This window comes from Rhamphochromis sp. 'chilingali' (assembly GCF_963969265.1).
Source record: "Rhamphochromis sp. 'chilingali' genome assembly, chromosome: 20".
Classification (NCBI taxonomy): domain Eukaryota; kingdom Metazoa; phylum Chordata; class Actinopteri; order Cichliformes; family Cichlidae; genus Rhamphochromis; species Rhamphochromis sp. 'chilingali'.
The window spans coordinates 2,810,890-2,835,233 of NC_137947.1; the positions used below are offsets into that span (position 1 = coordinate 2,810,890).

Genomic DNA, 24,344 nt, shown 5'->3' on the forward strand with positions numbered 1-24,344 from the left:
GTGGGAGGTAACCTGTCTCCAAAGAAATGCTCAATCACCCTCACACAGACTGCCTGAGAGAGACTGACAGCAAATAAATCCCATCTGTAGTGTAAACGCAAACAGGCAGCCAAGATGTTGATATCAATGTGAGTCAATCTGGGATGATGAACACAACTCATCTGCAACATGTTTTTTTGCAATAAGGGACATGACACAACTGTTTTCCAACAGGTTGCATTCTAGTTAACTTGTTTAACTGTTTAAAATCTAAAATGTTTTGCCTATTCTCTCAGTGAATGCAGTTAATGACAATGACTGTTCAATGTGAATGTCTATATATGTAGTATATGTTGTCATATTATCACGAACTGTCTGACCCCATCTTACTGCTGTTTTATGGTCTTCATGACTAACCAAAATGAAGATGCCATTGCTCTAATTTCCTCTGATCTGGTTCCCGTTTTCACAATAATAGTTTCAAAGGCAACAAGTTACAATAATTTTGGTCGTATCAACTGCTGCTTTTCCTGTAGCGACTGTGACATTGTGCTGCAGTACTGTATGTACTGTATGTATATGTTGTACAACAAATCAATATAATGACAACGAAGCTGAACTTGATGTGATAAAGCTACTAATGCCAGATACATGTTGCGCAGCTGATATAAATGGCAGATTTCTGGCTATCTGCTTGCTGTGTTACATAAAATGAGGTCTGTTAGGCATCTAAGTTAGTATGATGGACCATGTTAGCTAACATTTCGATCCAGACATGATTTTTCTAGTTACGACATTCACAAGTAAGATATGCCTAGTCAGCTGGATGACCAGCTAAATGACAGGTGAGACCCTACTGTCGGGCCAATTATTGGATGAAAAAAAACACAAATGACAGGAAAGATTTTACAAACTTATCAACTGTGTGTAAATGTCCTAAAATGTTGTAGCATAACTACCTTTAACCCCTGGTCAGCAGAACCAAGAAAGAATCTGATGGGGTGAACCTGCAGCCAAGTGGATAGGGCATAGCATATATTGCCAGAGGAGTGGATCTCTAGGACAATGTTGCATGACATTCGCCTACTCACTCTTCCACATTTCTTGCCTCTCTCTCAACTGTCCCTGAACACAAAAAGGCAGTAATGCCCAAAACCTGAGTTCCTTAGTCTCTAGCCCATCACAGTTGATGCACACTGGATGCATCACCACCTGGTATGGCAACAGCACCGCCTACAACTGTAAAGCTCTCCAGCGAGTAGTGCGGTGCTCTGAACGGATAATTGGAGGTGAGCTTCCCTCCCTCCAAGACATCTACAGGAAGCGCTGCCTGAGGAAAGCGGGGAGGATCATCAAGGACTCCAGTCACCCCAGCCATAAACTGTTCAGACTGCTTCCATCAGGAAGGAGGTTCTGCAGCATCCGGTCCCGTACCAGCAGACTGAGAGACAGCTTTTTCCATCAGGCCATCAGACTGCTGAACACGTCATAGACACCTCAGCTTCACTACTGGAACTTCAACATTATGCACTCCATACTGTACAGTAATGCCACTGTTTTGCACATATTCAACTCTGTATATTTTATATATTTTATTATTATTATTATTATTATTATTATTATTATTATTTTATTTTATTTTTTTACTATTTAATTTGTAAAAATGTGTATACACACACACACACACACACACACACACACACACACACACACACACACACACACACACACGTAGGAAAATATTTAGTATACACATCCAGAAATGCATACACTATTATATATTGTACATATATTTATTAGTTTCAGGTTGGCCATTCTTGTATTTTGCTCGTTTGTGTTGTTGTGTTTGCACATCTCTGTTGCTTGTGGGGCTCGCACACAAGAATTTCACTCGCATGTGCTGTGCCAGTGTGCCTGCACATGTGATGTGACAATAAAAAGTGATTTGATTTGATTTGATTTGATTTGATTTGGGTACTATAGAAGTACGCACCACTTAACATCCGCTTGCTCTAATAAAAGCTTTTCAGAAACCTCCCACACTGACACTTGCATATGAGACACATTTAAATTACTCTCACCTGGTTCGGTGCAGTTCTTCTCAGGCTCAGAGTACAGCTTGGAGTGGTTGTCTTCCTGTAGAAGGTGACGACTTTCCCATCTTGCCTCCTCCACAACCATGGAGCTGGAAACATGATATCCTAAGTGAAAGAAAAAAAGACCGAAAGGAGACAAACAGATATTGGAATGTTAAGGAAGGTTTCATGAAAAACAGACTCACTACAAACCTATCAGGCCAATCATTAGTGGCACTTCCAACCCAAGGGACAAAGTTAAGTGAAATAAGTGAATGCATGATTATGCATTCTGCAAAAGTGGTTTTATATAACAAAACATTTTCAGACATACTTTCTCTATATTTTGTCTGCTTTTAAAAAATATATATATTAAAAAATAACCAGCCCATACACAAACAGAATAATGGCTGTAATGCACAAGCTCTTAGTTCCACAGTCAATTGACATTTCTGAATAACTTCCCTCTCCCCACAGAACAAAAGGCAGATGAGACATGCATCTTGTGTAACCATGTTCCTGCGGGAGCATTAAGCGTGGCGGCACACTGAGTGCCGCAAGGCCAATCATTCTAGCTCTGTCATCTGGGTTACAGTAACCTCAAGCACTCCACCTCTGACCCATCTCCCCTCCCACCATGCAACAGAAACAACTTAGGTGCACAGCACACTGGGTTTCTATAAATAGCACTGTGTTCAACTATATTTATCAAAATGCAAAAAAACCAAATGTTTTGCAGCCGTGTTGCAGGAAAGGATGAAGCAGAGAAAGGCAATGATATGGAATATAAGGGTTTACAGCTGAAGTAAAATGGCAGTTCTTTGGTGGATCTGGGCCCTTAAGAATATGTTTAGCTAACCAAAAATGTAGTTCTCTATTCAGCAAAGCCAGCGTCACCTGAATTCCTACAAAATCAAAAGCAATACGTAGATTTTGTGAAATTATGTAAAACTGACATAACAACAGAACGCAATGATTTTTCTAATCTCTTGAACCCAAATTTTACATAGAAAACATATCAAACGTGTAAGCTGAGACATTCATATTTCATGAAAAATATTAACTCATTTCGAATTTGAGTGCAGAAACATTTGAAAAAAAGTTGGGACAGGGAAACAAAAGGCTGGAAAAGCAAGAGGCACTAAAATGAAACATTTTAACTTACTAGGTTCACTGGTAACAGATCAATAACATGAAGGTATTTTGTGTTTTAATGTTTCATATAATATCTACCTTGGAGGTAAATATTATGTAAACATAAATCACCATGAATCCACCAGAGAAGTAGAGATAAGACAATCTCCAGGGTTCATATACCTTTTTCAAGGTCAAATTCAAGCTTTTTAAGCACTTTCAAGGTCCATTTTCAAGCTTTTCCAGCATATTACCAAAAAAAAAAATGCATATTTCGCATCACATCTATCTAAAATCTATTTATTTAATCTATCTGTGATATTATTATGTACAATTATAATGTATTGTTCATCTCCCTTAGATAAACAGGCAGCCTTAAAGTATGAAATATTCATATACAAAAACACATTTAAAGCTTTCACTTGAGGGAAGTAACTTGCATTACTGCTACTGCTACGAAGTTTACAGGATGAACGAAAATGCTCTGTTCCACCTGGGTTCTGGTTGTGAATCGCCATGAGTCTCCAGTCAAAGTCAAACTCGCATGTCCCGCTCTGCAGTGATTCCTGGTGACCGTGTGGGGACGTTATTGTGCACCTGAGGTTATGCTTGGCACTCCATATGATGAAGCAATTGACATGTGGTCTCTGGGGCTGGTAGCTGTGGAGCTTTCTACAGGGGTGCCTCTCTATCCTGGGGAAGACGATTATGTTTTTTTCAAATTCATAATTGAAACTCAGGGTCAGCTACCAGATCATCCTCAGGATTCTGGCTTGTACACTGATGACTATTTCACCGAAGACAACTACAACAACATTTAAGACCAAAGAACAATTTCAATACGAGACAGATTATCAATCCAAGGAAACTCGATTTATAAAACTTAAGCGTCTCAATGATCTCGTAAAACTAATGAAGGTTAGGCGAGGACCTGAAAATGCCAACCATTATTTATCAGGCTCACCAAACAGATGTTGGCCTTGGATGCAAATCAGCGCATAACACCCTCAGAGGTTCTGAAGCATCCCTTTTTCGTCCCTTGCCTCTCTAAGAGTTCCCCCTGCACTGACATGAATATCACAGGGGGACAAAACCTTGTGCTTTCTTAGCAATCGTCTGATTGTTGGGGTGGCCAAAACTCTAGGGAAGCTAGCAATTCTTGTGAAAAAAGCCCCCCCAAAAATAACAAAAACAACCAATGAATATGGTCTTAAACTTGGGCACAATTGGCTTAAAGTTCATTAACTAATCTCTCAATATTCAAAGCGGAGCAGTGGAAAACTTAGCATCACATCAGTCCTTCAATCAGACCTACAACAAATGTTAAAGATGAATTTGAAATTAATTGGAAATAAATTGGATATTAATTAAATAAACCTGCTTAAAGCATCAACTAATTGTTGTTTGTAATTCTTTATAAATATATAAATATAGTGCTACCCTTCAGCCTCCTAGTAGACATACCTATGTTATAAATGTGAAAATCCTCTGGTTTTCAGAAAGTTGACCTCTGACCTTGAACTCAAGGTCACTAAGATTTAAACTTAACAGAGATTTTCAGGAGATGCAACCATGGTATTGATTTGAAAATTCAATCTTGCCTTGTTCTTGAGTTATTGCTTTCACAAACTCGGGTGTCCACAGCACCCCAGCTCAAAAGATTAAAACGTGTTTTCTTTTAGTTTTTTCATGAAAATTGTAACACACAAATAACAAAAATGGCAACACTATTGTCATTTATGATAACGCTATTTTCATGGTATGTCTGTGAAGGTTCTCAGTCATCCAGGTCATCGTAGTCAAAGGAGCTTGCAAAGAAAAGCGTCTGGACTTCTCTAGGTTGCTTGAAGACGTTTCACCTCTCATCCGAGAAGCTTCTTCAGTTCTAAGGTCAAATGGTGGAGAGTCCCAGATTTAAACACAGTGGGAGTGACCCCCCACAGAGGGACAAAAGGACCCCCTGATGATCCTCTAATCGCCTGAGCCAAGGTGGGAAACTGGGCGTGGGTCCCAATCAGCCAGAGTTTCGGGTGTGTTCATTGTGAAACCTGGCCCCACCTTATCATGCGAATTCCTGAGGTCAGATGGCCCAGGATGTGAGTGGGCGTTAAGGCGTCTGGGAAGGGATCTCAAAACTGGATTATAGATGGCAGAGAGTTGGTGTCGTAAACCCCCGCCTCTGTTCAAAGATGGTCGCTCACAGTGGACATAGATGGCTTCTTTCACTCCTCTTTCAAACCATCTGTCCTCTCTGTCCAAAATGTGAACATTGGTATCCTCGAAAGAGTGTCCTTTATCCTTAAGATGCAGATGGACTGCTGAGTCTTGTCCTGTGGAGGTGGCTCTTCTGTGTTGTGCCATGCGCTTGTGAAGTGGCTGTTTGGTCTCTCCAATGTAGAGGTCTGAGCATTCCTCGCTGCACTGTACAGCATACACCACATTGTTAAGTTTGTGTTTTGGTGTTTTGTCTTTCGGGTGAACCAGTTTCTGTCTGAGCGTGTTGGTGGGTCTGAAATACACTGGGATGTCATGCTTGGAGAAAACTCTCCTGAGTTTCTCTGATACGCCGGCTACATAGGGGATGACAATGTTGTTGCGTCTGTCCTCCCTCGCTGGTGTCTGATCTTCTTTTCTGTGCCTCTTTGCTGACTTTAAGAACGCCCATTTAGGATAGCCGCACGTTTTGAGTGCTTCCTTTACATGTGTGTGTTCCTTCTTTTTCCCTTCAGGCTTAGAGGGAACATGTTCTGCCCGGTGGTGTAGGGTCCTGATTACTCCAAGTTTGTGTTCCAAAGGGTGATGGGAGTCAAAGAGGAGGTACTGGTCCGTGTGTGTGGGCTTCCAGTAAACTTCGATGTTGAGTTTGCCGTTCTCTTCAATGTGCACAGCGCAGTCCAGGAAAGGCAAACAGTCGCCCTTTGTGTCTTCCCTGGTGAACTTGATGTTCTTATCCACAGAGTTAATGTGCGCAGTGAAGGATTCCACTTCTTGTGTCTTGATTTTGACCCAGGTGTCGTCCACATATCTGTACCAGTGGCTGGGTACTCTTCCTTTGAAAGAGCCAAGAGCCTTCCTTTCCACTTCCTCCATGTAAAGGTTGGCTACAATAGGTGACACGGGGGAGCCCATGGCACAGCCATGTTTTTGTCTGTAAAAGCCTTCGTTGTACTTGAAATATGTAGTGGTGAGGCAGAGGTCTAACAGTGTGCAGATCTGATCGGGTGTGAAGTTGGTCCTGTCCTCCAAGGAGCTGTCTTCTTGTAGTTGTTTTCTGACAGTCTCCACGGCCTCCGTGGTGGGTATGCAGGTGAAGAGAGAGACTACATCAAAGGACACCATGGTTTCATCTGGATCCAGGGTAAGTTTCAGGACCTTGTCGGTGAAGTCGGTGGAGTTCTTGATGTGGTGTGGGGTGTTCCCCACGAGAGGTGCAAGGATGGTAGCAAGGTGTTTAGCAATGTTGTAAGTGGCTGAGTTTATGCTACTGACTATGGGTCTGAGTGGGACAGCTTCCTTGTGGATCTTAGGAAGTCCATAGATGCAGGGTATGGCATCCCCTGGGTAAAGGCGGGGATATGTAAGGCGGTCAATGATTTTGTCCTTTTCAAAGTCTTGAAGGCAAGCTATAACTTTCTTTTTGTAGCTGCTTGTGGGGTCTCGCTTTAGGGCTTCGTAGGTATTGTTGTCACTGAGGAGAGTAGTGATCTGTGTATGGTAATCTGTAGTGTTTAGGACCACGGTACATCTTCCCTTATCAGCTGGTAAAACAGTGATGTTGTGGTCTTTGCTCAGGGAAGCGACGGCCTTCTTTTCTTGTATTGTGAGGTTGGATGGAGGGACTTTGGCACTGGAGAGCGTGGCTGAGACTTTCATCCTGATTTGCTCTGCTTCTGTCTGTGATAATTTATTAATCCGTATGGCAGATTCTGTGGCTGTGATGAGGTCCACTATGGGCAACTGTTGTGGAGAAATGGCAAAATTGAGTCCTTTGGCTAATACTCTCTTTTCAGGTTCAGTGAGAATCCTGTCTGAAAAGTTCTTCACCCATTTCTCCTGACTGGCATCAGGTGTGTTTTCTTCTCTGGGTTGTGTAGGTTCAGGATGAGGAGTGTGTGTTTTTGAAAGCAAGGTGTGAAATTTCCTGCGTTGTCTTTCTTTTCCTTTAGAGTGTTGGGCCCGCTGAGCCTTGTCCACAAACTTGTAAACCTCTTCTAAGAGGTGTGGTGTATGCTGTACAGTGCAGCGAGGAATGCTCAGACCTCTACATTGGAGAGACCAAACAGCCACTTCACAAGCGCATGGCACAACACAGAAAAGCCACCTCCACAGGACAAGACTCAGCAGTCCATCTGCATCTTAAGGACAAAGGACACTCTTTCGAGGATGCCAATGTTCACATTTTGGACAGAGAGGACAGATGGTTTGAAAGAGGAGTGAAAGAAGCCATCTATGTCCACTGTGAGCGACCATCTTTGAACAGAGGCGGGGGTTTACGACACCAACTCTCTGCCATCTATAATCCAGTTTTGAGATCCCTTCCCAGACGCCATAACGCCCACTCACATCCTGGGCCATCTGACCTCAGGAAATCGCATGATAAGGTGGGGCCAGGTTTCACAATGAGCTCACCCGAAACTCTGGCTGATTGGGACCCACGCCCAGTTTCCCACCTTGGCTCAGGCGATTAGAGGATCATCAGGGGGTCCTTTTGTCCCTCTGTGGGGGGTCACTCCCACTAGGTTTATATCTGGGACTCTCCACCATTTGACCTTAGAACTGAAGAAGCTTCTCGGATGAGAGGTGAAACGTCTTCAAGCAACTTAAAGAAGTCCAGACGCTTTTCTTTGCAAGCTCCTTTGACTATTTTCATGGTATTTAATGAGGGGAAAAAACAAAAATATAAAAACTAAATTGATAACTAGCAGTGAGACAGTCTGCGTCAACACACAGGGGAACACAGACTTCAGAAGATTTTGAATGCATTTGTCTGATTCAGCCACATATTTGTTTCAAATAACTTTCAGATTTTTCACATAACAAGCACCAAGGATTTTGTCCCTCTGGAAGCACTAGATTGGATTGCATTTAAATGTTCTATCTTTTATCAGTTTGATCAGTTTTCATGATCTCTGGAATAAATAATGTACTAACACTATGCTAAATTAATTCAGGTATATAAGTATTTGGTTAATTAGCAACCAAGGCTTATTGTCTATTTAGTACAATTATTGCAAGTACTTGGAAAAGAGAGCTTTTCATCTAGTGTATATCTGGCATTTTGAACAGATCTATTTTCATTTTATTTACTATTTATTATGTATATAATCCTAAATGATGTTGGCTGATTAGCTAACTCTGATATGCACACAAAGCATACAGGAAGTGTGCTTAAATTGAAATCAGACCTAGTTTTATTTTTGAGATCATTGTCCTTCTGCTGGTGTAACAACACATGTATACATGGAGTCCAACAGCTAGTGTTCTCCAGTATCATTGCGCTAGTTCAACAATCAAATCTGCATGAGATTAATATCCTTTTTAATCCATGTTCAAACTGAAATATCATCATGAAACATTATACCTTTGGACCACTTTTCTAATTGTAATTGTCATAATATAAAGATTTTATGTGTGTTCCTTATATCCTCCTAGATGAGAAGACCGATCTTGATGAAACTTTGCATAAAGAAAATTAAATATCTAAATCACATATAAAAATATTTTATAGAAATTCCAAAATCATATTTATACATTTGACAGGTCAGCTGACTACAGAATGGCATGTCAGATCAGAATGTTGTGTCATAATATAAGCATGCACATATTTGCATGTTCCTTATCCCTGTGAACACCGTGCCCTACTGTCGGCAGTCAACTTGATGATAAGGACAGTGAGGAAAAGTGGAACAGTTTTGAGGTGCAGTTAGGAGGTCAGGGGTCAGTTCGGGGTAAGTTTACGTAATGTGTGTGGTTAAGCACCAACACCAACATTTGTGTTGGTGTATGTGTGTTAGGAACATAGATAGGACGGCAAAGGGGTCATGAGGTACCAGGATTCAATGCTACTCCAAAAGTCAGAAATGTGATGTCCAGCTCACATTTACAAGCAACTGCTTCCTGAAGTTCCACACAGAAAGGTTATTAATGACACACACACACACACACACACACACACACACACACACACACACACACACACACACACACACACACACACACACACACACACACACACACACACACACACACGCAGATATAAAAACACTGCTTGTATAAATATGAATATGGGTATAGTCTTTGCAAATTGTGGATCTTAAAGTTCTATACACACCCTCCCCTACTCTTCTGTGTACCACACAGCCATATAATTCATCATAACCATCCATCCATGACCACGCATTAAACATGCCTGAAAAGACACCAAGACAGGGTACTGTTGACAGGTATGGTTCAGTTTGAATTACTGCAAGGGATGCAGATACTGTACTGAGCAGCTACTGCTCCCTGTGTCTGCAAACCTGTCACTCAAAAATTTAAGCATCCAAGGAGTTATATTATTTAAAAAAATAAAAAATAAAAAATCACCTGCTTCATTATGAAGGTAGAAACAACAGTCTGTAATATATTTATGTTTCAATGCCAATGCTTGCTGCTTTGTGTCACAATATCAATTTGAATACAATTTAATGATAAAGTAAATGTTACAAGGAAAGTAACGGAAATAAAAAGGGATGAAAAGGAAAAGGCTAGAGTGACAGCATGGTACTTATTGTGTGTCTGCCTTGTATCCTGCTCTGTGGTGCTACATTACCATTTTCTCCCGGTGACCACCTGTATTGGGGATGAAGCGTTTGGCTTTTTTTAGCTCATATGCGCATTTACAGAATATGAAAGGATAGGCTGTGTGGCATGTGGTAGCAGACGAGAGAATGAATGTTGGATATAGTGAGATTGGTGCAGACTTAAGAGGATATTCCACAGGGAAACTGCAACCAAACCTCAGAGGAAATGCTGCCATTGTACAGTGAAGCAGAAGACATGATAATACATCCCAGGAGAGTGCTTGTAGCTTGCCTGCTGAGTGCATACCTGTACAGTCTTTCCCTATACTGTTCGTCTGCTTTCTCCTTTTCATTATTTCATTTCAGTTAGAGAGAGTTTAGTAATAGAGATGTAACTTGGACTGTGGTGCTTGCTTTTTTCAATGAAACACATTGTACAATGTTACACCAAAGAATTTCCAAATACTAAAGAAGTCCAGCTCTGTGAGTGCTCGAAAAATATTCGAGAGTGAGCTGTAGCAGAATTTTCTTTTATCTTTTGCCTTCTTTTAACACATTTGTAATATTTAATATGTTCATAATTCAATGAGAAATAAAATTAATAGATCAGGTTTACAAAAACATCACCAACTTAAAATAAAGTGGCTATTATTTATTTAAAAGCTGTTTTCTTGATAGCCAGGTTGCTGCTGCCGAATATGAGACAAGATACGTGTTGCTGACAGGAAATGCATTTCCTATTGAAACACATTACTTAAAGATTTGTGGTCACTATCACTAAAATGTTTCACAATTCAAGTACCAGAACAAAAACAAATTTCATGAGTATTTTACATTTTGCTATGAGATTGGGCTAGACAATAACATGTGTATGTGTAAGCAATGTATTTCTTAACATCCACATTTGTCACTACCTAATAGCTTGAATCTTTGCATTCCTAAGTCTGGCTGACCAGTGAAACTGGATGCCACTATGAAATAGTTTCAGGTAAATGGACTGAGGACTGTTTCTTATATAGCGCTTTTCTACCCAGAACACTCAGTGCTTCAAACAACATGCCACCTTCACCCATTCACACAACACATTCTTCTATGCTTTCAAGTGCTTTCTAACATTCACACACATTCATACTTCGATGGATGCATCGGAGATGAACTAGTATCTTGCCCAAAGATATTTGGCATGTGGACTCTGAGAGCCAAGGATCGAACCATCAACCTTCTGCTCAGTAGACGACCTGCTCTATCTTCTGAGCTACCTGCTCTACGAGGTTACTATGGCGACATGATGGAACTAAGTAGACGCACGGTGGTGTCGGGTAGGTTCATGACATAATACCGAGTAAGTGCTGCATACGCACAGACAGACATACAACTATGACTAACCAAAGTACAAGCACATGCCATCAGACGCGCTCCGCTGTCACTCACACAGGTAACCATAGTCAGCAGTCGTCGTGGGGTGTTCACTGCAGGGCTTCCAGATGAGGGGAAAGGAACGTGAGCTATGTCAATCGAGATCATATGAACTAAAAATGCACATTTCATTTTAAATAGGAAAAAGTTCTCATCTTCAGTTCTTTTTTTTTAGTAAAGCTGGACGAAGTGAACAAAAAAAAATGATGGATAAAAACTACAGCTGACATGAAAGCTGTCATGTTTAACTGATGTACACACCTCAAGCACAGGAATAAAGTACAAGTACAGTATACTTCATCAAATTTCAGCAAGACATCTTACCATTTTCAAATCAAAGATTTAGAAAAAGAACAAAGAAAAACACACAGTTAATATATTTCCGACTAATATACATCCATATATGTCCAATAATAAAACTGAAAAATTCATTGCCGTATATGGTCCTCTCCCACTGGAGTATTACGTATATAAATATATCATCTTTAAGATTACAGCTTACATTTAAGGTTCCAACTGGTAAATAGCTCTTATTAAACTATACCAAATCACCCCCCTAGCTGTACTAGCAGTATTATTAAAGGTACATTATATTTCACATTCCGTTTCGTTTTAATACATTTTATTTTCAGTTCAATTTCATTTGAGTAATTTTTCCTGAGTGGGTTTGCTGGTTTCAATTTAGTGTCTATAGTCGCCTTTTGGAACTTTTGTTTAGTGTCAATGCTAGGGTAAAACATGCAGCGGTAAAGGGTTTTAGTCCAAAATTTGAAAACTGATTTTACTCAAATTTTCTTTGTATATTAGTGGTCCCTATTATAAGACTCAGGTATGCCAGATAAAATTACTTACAGAGGGGTACCTAACCCTAAACGAGCTGATGGACACCAGGTGCATGTTAAGACGTTCTGCTGGAGCCTGTTGGTTAGGGCCTGCTCTTGTGCCGCCATGATCCGAGCCTCTGTGCTATCAATTAGGTTGGTCTTTTCTAACCACTGGTGGGGTTTTTATCTGTCAGTGGCGCATCCCATGCAGGGGCTTGGTCATCCATGACAGCTCCTCTTATTCCTCACCACTTTCTGTCTTTAACTGCCAGAGGTATTCTTGGAGCAGCTCATCTGAGAGGAGCTTCAGGGTGCTAGACTTCAGGTGGAGTTATCGTGTCTTGACATCAGTGGCATCTATCTCCTCCTGTAGCCAGCTTATTATTCTGGCTATCTCGTGACCCATAGTATTTACTGTATTCATTGGTGGCTTGGATCTTATTTCTACAGTTCAGGTGGTTTCTCACAGCCAGTTTTACATTCTGGAGGTATTTGGCTGTGGCTGACCTCCATGCATCATGGTTCTCGCTCATCTGTGAGATACCCAGGCATTTGTAGCTATCCTGTATATCTGCTATTCTGCCTTCTAGTACTTCCATCTTTTCAGTGCAGCTCACCTCCACTGTCTTTGCAACCATTCATCTACACTTAGCCTTGTCCTCACTGTAGATCATATGTGTCAAACTCATCTGGCCCAACATGCATTTGTATCCAGCCTGCAAGATCATTTTATTTAGATCTATTATTATTGTTATTAATGACCTGGCGATATGAAGTGCTGATAATGCACAAACTACAGATCCCATAATGCAGCACTTCAGCTGCCTTGCTACCTGGGAACATTACCACATTCCAATGGCGAAGAGGAAAGATGATTCTGAAAACAGAGCCTTTCAAAACCGATGGGAGGGTGAGTTTGTTTACTGACATTTTCAGTTAACCCATGTGTCTTATTTGTGGAGCTAATGTGGCAGTAATTAAGGAATTTAATCCAAGGCAGCACTACAAGACAAAACATCAGGATAAACTGAAAAACCTAAATGCAGAGCAGAAGATAAAGAAAGTAGAAGAGTTAAAGAAGAATAACATTTCAGCAGATGCTTTTCACCAGAGCAAAATAACACAGTGAAGCTGCTGTGAAGTTTTATTGTACCAGAGGAGATAGCTGTATCAGCCCAGCCATTTACCAAGTTTAGTTACCAAGTTTTGAAAACGTCAAAATGTAACCGACATGAAACTGCCCTGGGACAAACTTGTTGGACTTATAACAGATGGAGCACTGTGAATATAGACTAGTGGGAAGGATGCAAGTAAAGATGCTGGAGGAGAACTGTAAAGGTGAGTTAACAGCATATCATCGCACGATACACCAGGAAACGCTGTGTAATAAAGTCCTAAAACTAGAGCATGTAATGAACACTGTAACACAAACTGTAAACTTTATCCGAGCTGAAGGTTTAAACCATCAGCAAATGAAAAGTGGAATTGGCATTTCTAGCTGACGTAACAGCTCATCTCAACGTCTTAAACCTTCAGCTCCAGGGACGTGACTACATGATGGCTGACATGTGTGATACAGTGAAGGCATTTCAACTTGCCTCACTTTCCCTGTTGTCAAGTAATGTTGAACCAAGCTGGCACAACAGTCTTCCCAAATGCGCACTTTGCTGATAAACTGAGCACATTGTGCAATTGCGCTTTGGTGACTTTGAAGCTCAAAAAAGAATTTCAAGCTGCTTCACAACCCATTTCCATGGACGTGGAAACTGCACCTGTACAGATTCAGACGGAGCTGATTGAGCTGCTGTGTAATCCTGAGATTCTCCACAACACACAACCTCACACCAAACCTAAACAAACTCGTTGCCAAAAAAAAGATGCCAAGCATCCAGCTCTGACAAAAAAACAACAACAATTGTTTTCAATAAATGTTTATCCTGTCCGGCCTTCGACCTAAAGTGTGCTTTGAGTTTTGGCCCCCTGTGTAATTGAGTTTGAGTTTGATAAAGATCCTAGTGAGGTGGATCAGCGAGTCAACGTCTTAAGTCTCGCTTGGCATAAAGCTTGATGTCATTCTTGTAAAAGAAGGTCCAGTTCGAGGAGGGGATCCTCAGTTCCTGATCCTTTTCATGTCCATCAAATTGTGTGGCATCCTTTCATTCCTAAAACATTAGCCGGTCCATATCAGTAGATTTTATTTCCCCCCCTGTAAAATCAGAGGTGTTTTCAAAGTGTTCCTTTATTGTACGGAGCAGTGTATTTAATGACTTGATGGCCAACGCTGCCATTCATCAACAGGCACAGTTGTTTGGTGGACATTTGCATTCCAAGTGTTGCTTTATTTTTGTGAGCAGAGTATACAGATAGGCAGAGTTTGCTCTCTTAGCAACATCCGTCCATTCTCCTGTCACATATTTACAAAGTGTCCTATATTGGTTAAAGCACACTGCCTATAGGTTCAAGCCCACCTAACATTACATTATTTAATATGGCTGCCCATCCCTCCTCACTGTCATGCTTAATTAGGTACTTTATCTTCATTAGTGTCCCCTGGCAGGCTTATGTGTGTGCATACATGCATACAAAATCCATGTTTCTAGTTATAGCATGACTGTAGCATCACTACATGACATGTCATGTGTGGATATATGCTTACACATGTGCCTCCATGCTAGGTACAACCTTGTCCCTAGAGAGAAAATAATCAGGCCATGAGTACATGACTCATACTATACTCTCCTATACCATACTTCTTGGGATGTATTTATATATTTTGTCTTATCATCACAGGAAACAATATGTGTGCTACTGTTTTCTATGTATTATTTTTTCTCTATGTAAAGTGTTACATATACAGTGGGGCAAAAAAGTATTTAGTCAGCCACCGATTGTGCAAGTTCCTCCACCTAAAATGATGACAGAGGTCAGTAATTTGCACCAGAGGTACACTTCAACTGTGAGAGACAGAATGTGAAAAAAAAAATCCATGAATCCACATGGTAGGATTTGTAAAGAATTTATTCGTAAATTAGGGTGGAAAATAAGTATTTGGTCACCTCAAACAAGGAAAATCTCTGGCTCTCACAGACCTGTAACGTCTTCTGTAAGAAGCTTTTCTGTCCCCCACTCGTTACCTGTATGAATGGCACCTGTTTGAACTCATCATCTGTATAAAAGACACCTGTCCACAGCCTCAAACAGTCAGACTCCAAACTCCGCCATGGCCAAGACCAAAGAGCTTTCGAAGGACACCAGGAAAAGTATTGTAGACCTGCACCAGACTGGGAAGAGTGAATCTACAATAGGCAAGCAGCTTGGTGTGAAAAAATCAACTGTGGGAGCAATCATCAGAAAATGGAAGACATACAAGACCACTGATAATCTCCCTCGATCTGGGGCTCCACGCAAGATCTCATCCCGTGGGGTCAAAATGATCATGAGAACGGTGAGCAAAGATCCCAGAACCACACGGGGGGACCTGGTGAATGACCTGCAGAGAGCTGGGACCAAAGTAACAAAGGTCACCATCAGTAACACACTACAACGGCAGGGAATCAAATCCCGCAGTGCCAGACGTGTTCCGCTGCTGAAGCCAGTGCATGTCCAGGCCCGTCTGAAGTTTGCCAGAGAGCACATGGATGATACAGCAGAGGATTGGGAGAATGTCATGTGGTCAGATGAAACCAAAGTAGAACTTTTTGGTATAAACTCAACTCGTCGTGTTTGGAGGAAGAAGAATACTGAGTTGCATCCCAAGAACACCATACCTACTGTGAAGCATGGGGGTGGAAACATCATGCTATGGGGCTGTTTTTCTGCCAAGGGGACAGGACGACTGATCCGTGTTAAGGACAGAATGAATGGGGCCATGTATCGTGAGATTTTGAGCCAAAACCTCCTTCCATCAGTGAGAACTTTGAAGATGAAACGAGGCTGGGTCTTCCAACATGACAATGATCCAAAACACACCGCCCGGGCAACAAAGGAGTGGCTCCGTAAGAAGCATTTGAAAGTCCTGGAGTGGCCTAGCCAGTCTCCAGACCTCAACCCCATAGAAAATCTGTGGCGGGAGTTGAAAGTCCGTGTTGCTCGGCGACAGCCCCAAAACATCACTGCTCTCGAGAAGATCTGCATGGAGGAATGGGCCAAAATACCAGCTACTGTGTGTGCAAACCTGGTAAAGACCTATAGTAAACGTTTGACCTCTGTTATTGCCAACAAAGGTTATGTTACAAAGTATTGAGTTGTATTTTTGTTATTGACCAAATACTTATTTTCCACCCTGATTTACGAATAAATTCTTTACAAATCCTACCATGTGGATTCATGGATTTTTTTTTCACATTCTGTCTCTCACAGTTGAAGTGTACCTCTGGTGCAAATTACTGACCTCTGTCATCATTTTAAGTGGGGGAACTTGCACAATCGGTGGCTGACTAAATACTTTTTTGCCCCACTGTAGTGCAGATACAGTGTACTCATCTGCAGTATCACCACGTGCTAATGCTATGGCATAAATTGGACCAAAATATTGGACAGGTTCTAGTCGGGGTGTCTCTGCCACCTGCAGTCCGTGATGGTGTGCCCTGCTGGAAGATGGGACTTTTTGTAAAAGTGACTGCATAAAAAAAACAAACAATCTGGTTGACCAAGCTGGCGGGAGAAACACAAAACCAAAGTGCAAAGGCTAGCTGGAACCTCAAGTCAAGTCCATCTGTGGGAAGCACTACAGTAGAATTCTACTGTATACAGCAGAATGCAGTAGCTCTGCATTAGAATTAACATTAAACCGTTGATGTTAATAGTTCGTAAATATCTATACTAATTTTTTAAATGTTATCAATTCTTTAAACTTATTAGGGCTACGATGATAATTTTCATCAATAAAATAGCCAGCCAAAGCTCAGTGACATCTGCAGATGTCTTTGTTTGTCCAAATAACACTCCAAAACCCAGCAGCAGTCACTTTACTGTGACAGTTCACTTTTGAGAAATAGGCTGGAACAAGATTATGTGCTGTGTTTATTAGAGCTGCCACTCTGAGCAGCTGTGTGTGAACAGTTTCACAGTCATGGTGAGTGGTAGAGCTGGACAGAGCAGGTGATACCGCTCAGTATAAGTCAAGAGCTCCATTCGATGGCATTTCTCTGGAGGTGGTGTGGTGATTTTAACATTACCTGTGTGGACCAGCAATTTTAACCATGTTTGCAGTCTACTTCTGGCCATTCCCTCCCCCACACCACATATACATACAGTAAGATGGACTTTTTCTGATTTTCATATGCATGTTTTATAATACAATGCAATTTCCAGCATATATCTTACACTCAGTTTCTATTAAACATACCGCACATACTTAGTTTGGTCTTCTTTTTCATTTAATGTCAGATCACTTTAAATTAACACGGCGGGGTCTTATTTGCCCTTGACCTTTTGGAAACAGAATACTGGGCTGGTCAACCTATTTTTCTGCAATACTAACATTTTCTGTTCCAAGGAGGATCAGCGCAGTCCATCTAGGCTCCACACAGATGGGGCAGGGCTCCCACAGCCTACTCTCCGGCCGGCACACCTCATTATTCTATTAATCTTTCATAAGATTAACACGAGTATCTCCTGCACCAACTTCCTTGTGCTTCTGCTCTCCAGTGATTCCTGTGTGGCTTAAGAGTGGATACATTTCCAGTTTTACTCACCTGTTCCAGCTGCTCCACCTTCTCTGGGAAAACTTGATCAAATCCTCACCTGCCTGCTCCCCCACCTACAGATCAGACTCACCCTCAGACTCGGACTCCCAAGTAAGAACTCACAATTCAAACCTGAGCCAGCCATTCTGCACACTTGTGCTTTGTCTAACCCTAATCTCCTCTCTCCCAGGTTGCTATCTTTAGTTTCCAGAGACTCCTTCTCGTGTCCAGCACGGTTAAAGTTCCTTTTGTGCCAGTAAAATCTGTGAACTTGTAGTTGTAGTCTCCTGGGGTGTGGTTAAGAGTCTATTTTATGGGCTAGCCTTGGCTATTTTCTAAATTTTGCTAACAGAACAGGTACTGCAATCACCACACTTTAAGATTCTTGAAATTCAGCCTCATCTTTAAGCGATGATAAATGTGCCTAGTTTGGAGGGAAACTTTCAGTCACATGTATTCTCTTGTACACGTGCAACAACTGGACTAAAGCCCAGACTCTTAGCTTATGCCATCATTTGCTTTGGTGTCAAGAGACACGAAATCAACAATGCAGGGTGTTGCTTTTCACCTGCTTCAGGAGCTGTGCATCCCCACATTGACAAGGGACCACTGATATCGTTTGAAGCCAGCTTGGAAAAATTCTGAGCCCACACTTTTAAAACATTACAACCACGGGAGTGCAGCTCAGCCGAATGTTTGCGAACCAGGAGGTAAAAATCTGTGGTGCTTTTCACCTTCTGGATATAAACTACATTTCACCTATGCTACACAGACTGTCATTAATTCAGACACTTTCAGCTTAAGCTATAAAAAAATCAGCACATTGTCAAAAAGTGAAATAAGATGGCACCTTAAGTGGGTGCAGCAGCATTCCACACAGAATTTACTCTTCCAGGCAGTCAAGCAGTCAATGCACTGTTGCAAATCCTTGCTGTCATGCTGCCAAACGAAATACACAAACACTCCTCTTTGCAAGCGCTCAGCTACATCCACTCAATATCTCAGAGCAAGATCAGAGTGAACCTCTGTCAGCACCACTGAGAAACAGTGTGTAACACACCTCACTCACTCTCAGACACGCATCCACTCATCCACTCACTAAGCCTCTCTGTGTGATTGCCCATCAATAAATCGATAAGACTGTGAGTGGTTACATGGCCACTTGTGTTTGAAAGAAATACTGTATCTGTAGAAGATGTCACAAACATATTCCAGAGGGAAGGAATACTGTGTTATACATCTACTTTTACGTGCCATTGTGTAACATACGTCTCGATAAATTATGACCAGACGCAAAGCCTTTCAGACCATTTCTTTAATTGCTGCTTAATGAATGAGACAGCGCTTTAATGGTCTCATTAGCTGACACTGTCAGACGCCACTACTGCTGTGAGTGTGTGCGAGTGCTGTCATCTCAGACTATTTCCATGGCCTCCCACTCTCATCTCTCTTTCTGTCTGAAGATGTGGCTCATGTGGAGGGGAAGGAGATTGAGAGAGGTCATGTGGCTGTCAGGTTAAAAAGAAATATGCTGGGGTTGCAACTGCGATGGTCAGCTCAGGTGAAGTGACCGAGGAGCAGCAGTTTAATGGAATCACCATTAAAACCTTACTGGAGTCAGGCTACAAACACAACTTTGTAGCTGCTCCCATCCAGCACTGTTTGTCTTACACTGAGAAAGCTACAACGAAAATAGGCAAATTACAGCTACAACTTAGTCTGACATAATGTTTAAATTAGGCAGCTGAAGGTTGACAGCAGCTCTCCTGTCCTGATGCTCCTGACAGCAGGATCACCTGAACATTTACAACATCTGTTTTCTGTAATCACAAAGATACACGTGCACAAATCGCACACACATGAACAAACACCAAGTCTATCTCATCCAGGAGATACAATACTGTCAGAACTCTTGTTGCCTCCTACTAATATAGTGAAGCCCTCCAACAAGACTGAGTTAAGGCTTATATGCCTTAGTTTAGGTTGCATGTTTACTTGACATTACTGTACTTGAGATTATTGAGTCTGTTGCAGGCTGACAGAGAGAGACAGACAATCTTTCGCGCTCACATTCACAGTTATGGGGAATTTAGATTCACCAGTTAACCTAACCCCACTAAGTGCATGTCTTTGGACTGCGGCATGAAATTGGATTAACCAGAGAGAACCAATGCAAACATGGGGAAAACATCCAAACCCAGATGGTGGAGTAAAAATCAGGATCTTCTTGCCGTGAGGTAGAGGTGCTAACCACCATGCCCTCACATCAGGAACAACAAATACAACTCTTTTGCATCTTCTTTTGTACCAGATTTTGGAAAGAGAAAATTGTGGCAAAATGTCAGTTGAGCCAAGATGAATCCCTAAAATAAGAGAACACATGAGCATCAAATCATCTTCTCTGTGAACCACTTTCTATTTTAATTTGACTTCTCTGACCTTTCCCGCAGACAAATGAACTAAATCTGCTCTTTCTTTTTGGCCCAGAGCAGATTCTTGTCTCTCTGGATGTGCAGCTCATCCAGTATACTTGTCACATACAATAACCAACATGATGTCAATGTAATGTCAGTGTGTGAATGTATTACATAAGCATCAGGTTGTCATTTCAATCAAACACACGTGATGCTAAAAACACCCACATTCAAACCTAAAGAGTCCTCTACAATAAAACCACAACACAAAAACATTGCATTAGAAATAATTCATGAGCTTCAGAGAAGCATAAACTAAGGATGTGTGACAGATCCAAAGATTATCACTATGGAAATGTTTTATGTAGAGTGTGTAGAGAGTCCTGACAAAACACACAAGCTTGTACACACATTTCAGCACAAATTGCCTCTTCAGTGCAGAAACTACTTCAGACAAGGTAGTTATGTAATCAGGGTGCATTTGCCTAAATTCTCCAAAAATGGACCGGAGGAAGTGTGCATCATATCACAGGAGGCTTGAGATGAATAGTGTGTGTGTATCTATGAGTAAAGACCGCAGCAATCGGTGACCTGTGTATAAAATGTGAAAATTATAGAAGAATTTATTACTGACATAAACTGTTAAGATTGATGCAGCCACCATAACGTCAGCCACTCGGTGCATTCACATGTATACATCATACACTGTCCACCAAGTGTGTTTCTGCTGCACTTTATTGTATTTTATTGATCAATACACCAACATTTACGCCCAAGCTAAATGGGAAAGATTCCCATTTGACTTCCCAGTCTAAAAATGTACATGAAGACAGGATGGCATCCTAACTAGGACAGAGGCTATGCAAACACAAGGAGAACTCCACATAGAAATGCCCCGGCCAGATGGTTGATTAACCCAGGACATTCTTGTTGTGAGGCAACAGTGCTAACCACCGTGCCATATATGATATGACATGTTAATTACTGGGTAGTAAAATGATTTGTTGACTTATTATCTTAGAGTTTTTGAGGTTTATCTGTTGTGTTTATCAGGCGTTTCTCCTTTTATGTGTCTGCTAGTCTGCGTCTATACAGCCTTATTTCAGTCTATACTCTATACTAGTGGCAATGTATCATTTTTTGTTTGCCAACTGCAAATAAAATAACAAGAAGGAGAATTGTTAGGCTGCTTATTTTAGACTTAGTTATGCTTTTGTTTACTCTGCTTCATTGTGAATTTGGCCTTGTTTAAGACCTATTTTTCTTTTTTTCTTTCTTTTCCTTAAATAACTGTGGATTTTATGGACACTTATCAATTTTACATTCAATAAAAGATGAATTCTATTTTTTTTAAACAAATTTGTCTTTGTGTCTTATTGCTTGGTCCCTGAAGCTAAATGCATAGTTTCATAAACTAGAAAATCTAGAAGTTCAGACGTTAAGGTAATCCTAACCTGTCACGGCTGGGGCAGCAGTCGTGTGGTGGAATGAATGAGGACCCAAGATGCAGACAGCGGTGGAGATGCGAGTGACGTTTATTTACAGTGCTCAAAAAACAACGTGAGGGCAGAACTGAACAAACCTAAACTGGGAGAACTAATAAACAAATCTGAAAACATAAGGACACCGGAGGACACACGGAAAAGGCACGGAGAAAGCAGAGCAGAGAGACGTGGAGATGACCAAAACACACAGACCTTTTAGCTGCTGACATCCAATCTGTGTCACTAAGACTTTTCTACAACTACTTAGATGATCAAGAGAATTTGTTAAACTCCCAAGCCTCAATTTCCATATATTCCAAAGTTTCCCAAATATATGTTCCATCTGGAAACAAATTTAAAATTAGAAACTTTTTACAGAATAGCTTCTGGCAGCCAGACTGCCTATTAAACCCTGGGTTCTCTCTCAATGAAGAGCAGGCTGCTGGTAAGGAGGTAGTTTCCTCAGCATAGTTGTCTTTTCAATGGGAAAAGATTTTTTAATCTCTACTGTAATAAGCTGCTCTCCAGTTGAGGCCAGACACACACACACACACACACACACACACACACACACACACACACACACACACACACACACACACACACACACACACACACACACACACACAAATACAAACACAGATACACAGAAATTGCAAAATTTCACTGGGAGTCATCTGAGAGTATAATTAATCTGATCGGAGTAATTAAAAGCGCAGTGGGTTCATCTGGCCGTGCTAAGTGCAGGTGAATGGTGCTGTGATTGTGTTTGGATTGTTCAGGAGAACAAAAGGGCTCTGCAGGCTAATCGCTGCTGGAGAGCTCAATCACACATCCAACTCTGTCATCACCAGCTAACAGGAGCTACTTAGGGAATTCTGAGAAGATCACAGGTTTGAGCTGGTAGGAGGATAGCAGGTTTTGAGTATCCAAGAAGGGAATAAATAATAAAATAAATTTTCTTTCTTTTTTAGGGAGAATTATATCCTTATTATAAATTTGGATTTGTGACCAAGTATTTTGTTTGCACAGCCAAATAATTTTACTAGCATCCAATAGAGTTAGTTCCCTAATTGTTTCAACATGACATTTTTTCATCAAGCAATCAAGGTATGACTGTGGTGCAGACTCTCAGCTTTAATTGTTTCGTTTTAACAAAAATATTGCATTAACTCTTTAAGAATTACAGCCATTTTTATACATAGTCCTACATATTCAGTGGCTCAAAAGTAATTGGATAATTAACAAAAAAGCAATTTCATGGCTGAATATGGCCCGTTCCCTCATCACCAATCGAAGAGATATTAAACATGCTGAAACAAACATTTGGTATGGCTGAAAACAACTGAATGAATGCCCTGGGCAGCTCAGCAGTCCCAAAAGACCACAGAAGAAACTGAAAGAGTACGACTATCAAATCAGGTAATCATTGCTTAAGAAAAACCTCTTCATCATCATATCATCATCAATTTCTGCAACAGTGAATCTCCTTCAACATAAAACAGACATTAAAAACAAACAAACCTCTGCTTAGTTCTAGAAAAAAACGACTCGTGATCCAAAACATATTACATTATATGTCAGAAATGGTTGAGGCAGTGTTAAGGCATTGTCATACTGTATATGGCTGCCAGGTGATGTGCCTGCTGACAGAAGTAGCAGGATGAATTTTAAAGTGCACTGCAAAACAGAAATATTGCATTAACAAAATTATTCCAATTACAAAAGTGTTGGGGGTTGGGGGTAGGGCTGTTAGATATAACAATATATATCGGATGAAAATATGAAAATGTCTATTGCTTCATATTACGCTATCATTTGTTTCATGGTATCACAAAAGAAATTGTTTATGGCAATATTTTTTCATCGATTTAATGGTCGCTGTAGTGGCTATATTAATTTCTTAAAGTTCTCTTTCTCTTATATTTAAAATAACCACACTACAGATGGACAAGTGACTGTTTTTACATGTTGTTATTAGCAACAACGACGGTAAGCCCAGTGTGCGGCTCTGCCATCCGCTTGTTTATTTTCCACATAAACCTTTCACAATAAAGCGGAAGATCCTGTTGAGATTTTTCAAAATAAACTGAAATGATGACAAACAGAAGGACCAGTCAAAACATAGCATGAAAATGATTTGGTTATGAAAAGTCTGACACAGACCAGAAAACTGTACTGTGCAAATTATGCACCGGTCCCCACCTCAGACTGAAACACGGCAAACCTCTTCTACCACCTACGGAAGGATCACGTGAAAGAGTATGGACAGAGTTTACAGATGAGAAGAGCCGTCAGGTGCTCAAAATAAACCTTAGACTTCAACGTTAAAACAGGCTTTTCCCAGCAGCACGCTGTGTAATAAATTCTCACAAAGAAAATGCTGTTACAACTTATGTTTAAACATCAGTTAAAACAATAGACTCCAGGTACATGAAGCCCAGCTGAAAACACTTGACTCAAGTCGAGTTGCCCGAGATTCACAGAATTTACAGAAAGTAAATGTAAAACTTTTCTGTGCGTTGTCGGGACGATAAATGTCTTATATC

General features: G+C 40.9%; 1 protein-coding gene across 5 annotated transcripts in view; it reads right to left on the bottom strand.

Moving 5' to 3' along the window:
* Positions 1 to 24,344, bottom strand: part of slc24a3 (solute carrier family 24 member 3) — a 136,125-nt gene that overhangs the window by 83,848 nt on the left and 27,933 nt on the right. For all 5 annotated transcript variants that reach the window (XM_080868121.1, XM_080868122.1, XM_080868123.1 and 2 more), the window contains one exon: positions 2,061 to 2,180. In XM_080868121.1, the coding sequence (XP_080724247.1) occupies positions 2,061 to 2,180 (120 nt within the window). The remainder of the gene's footprint in view (positions 1 to 2,060; positions 2,181 to 24,344) is intronic.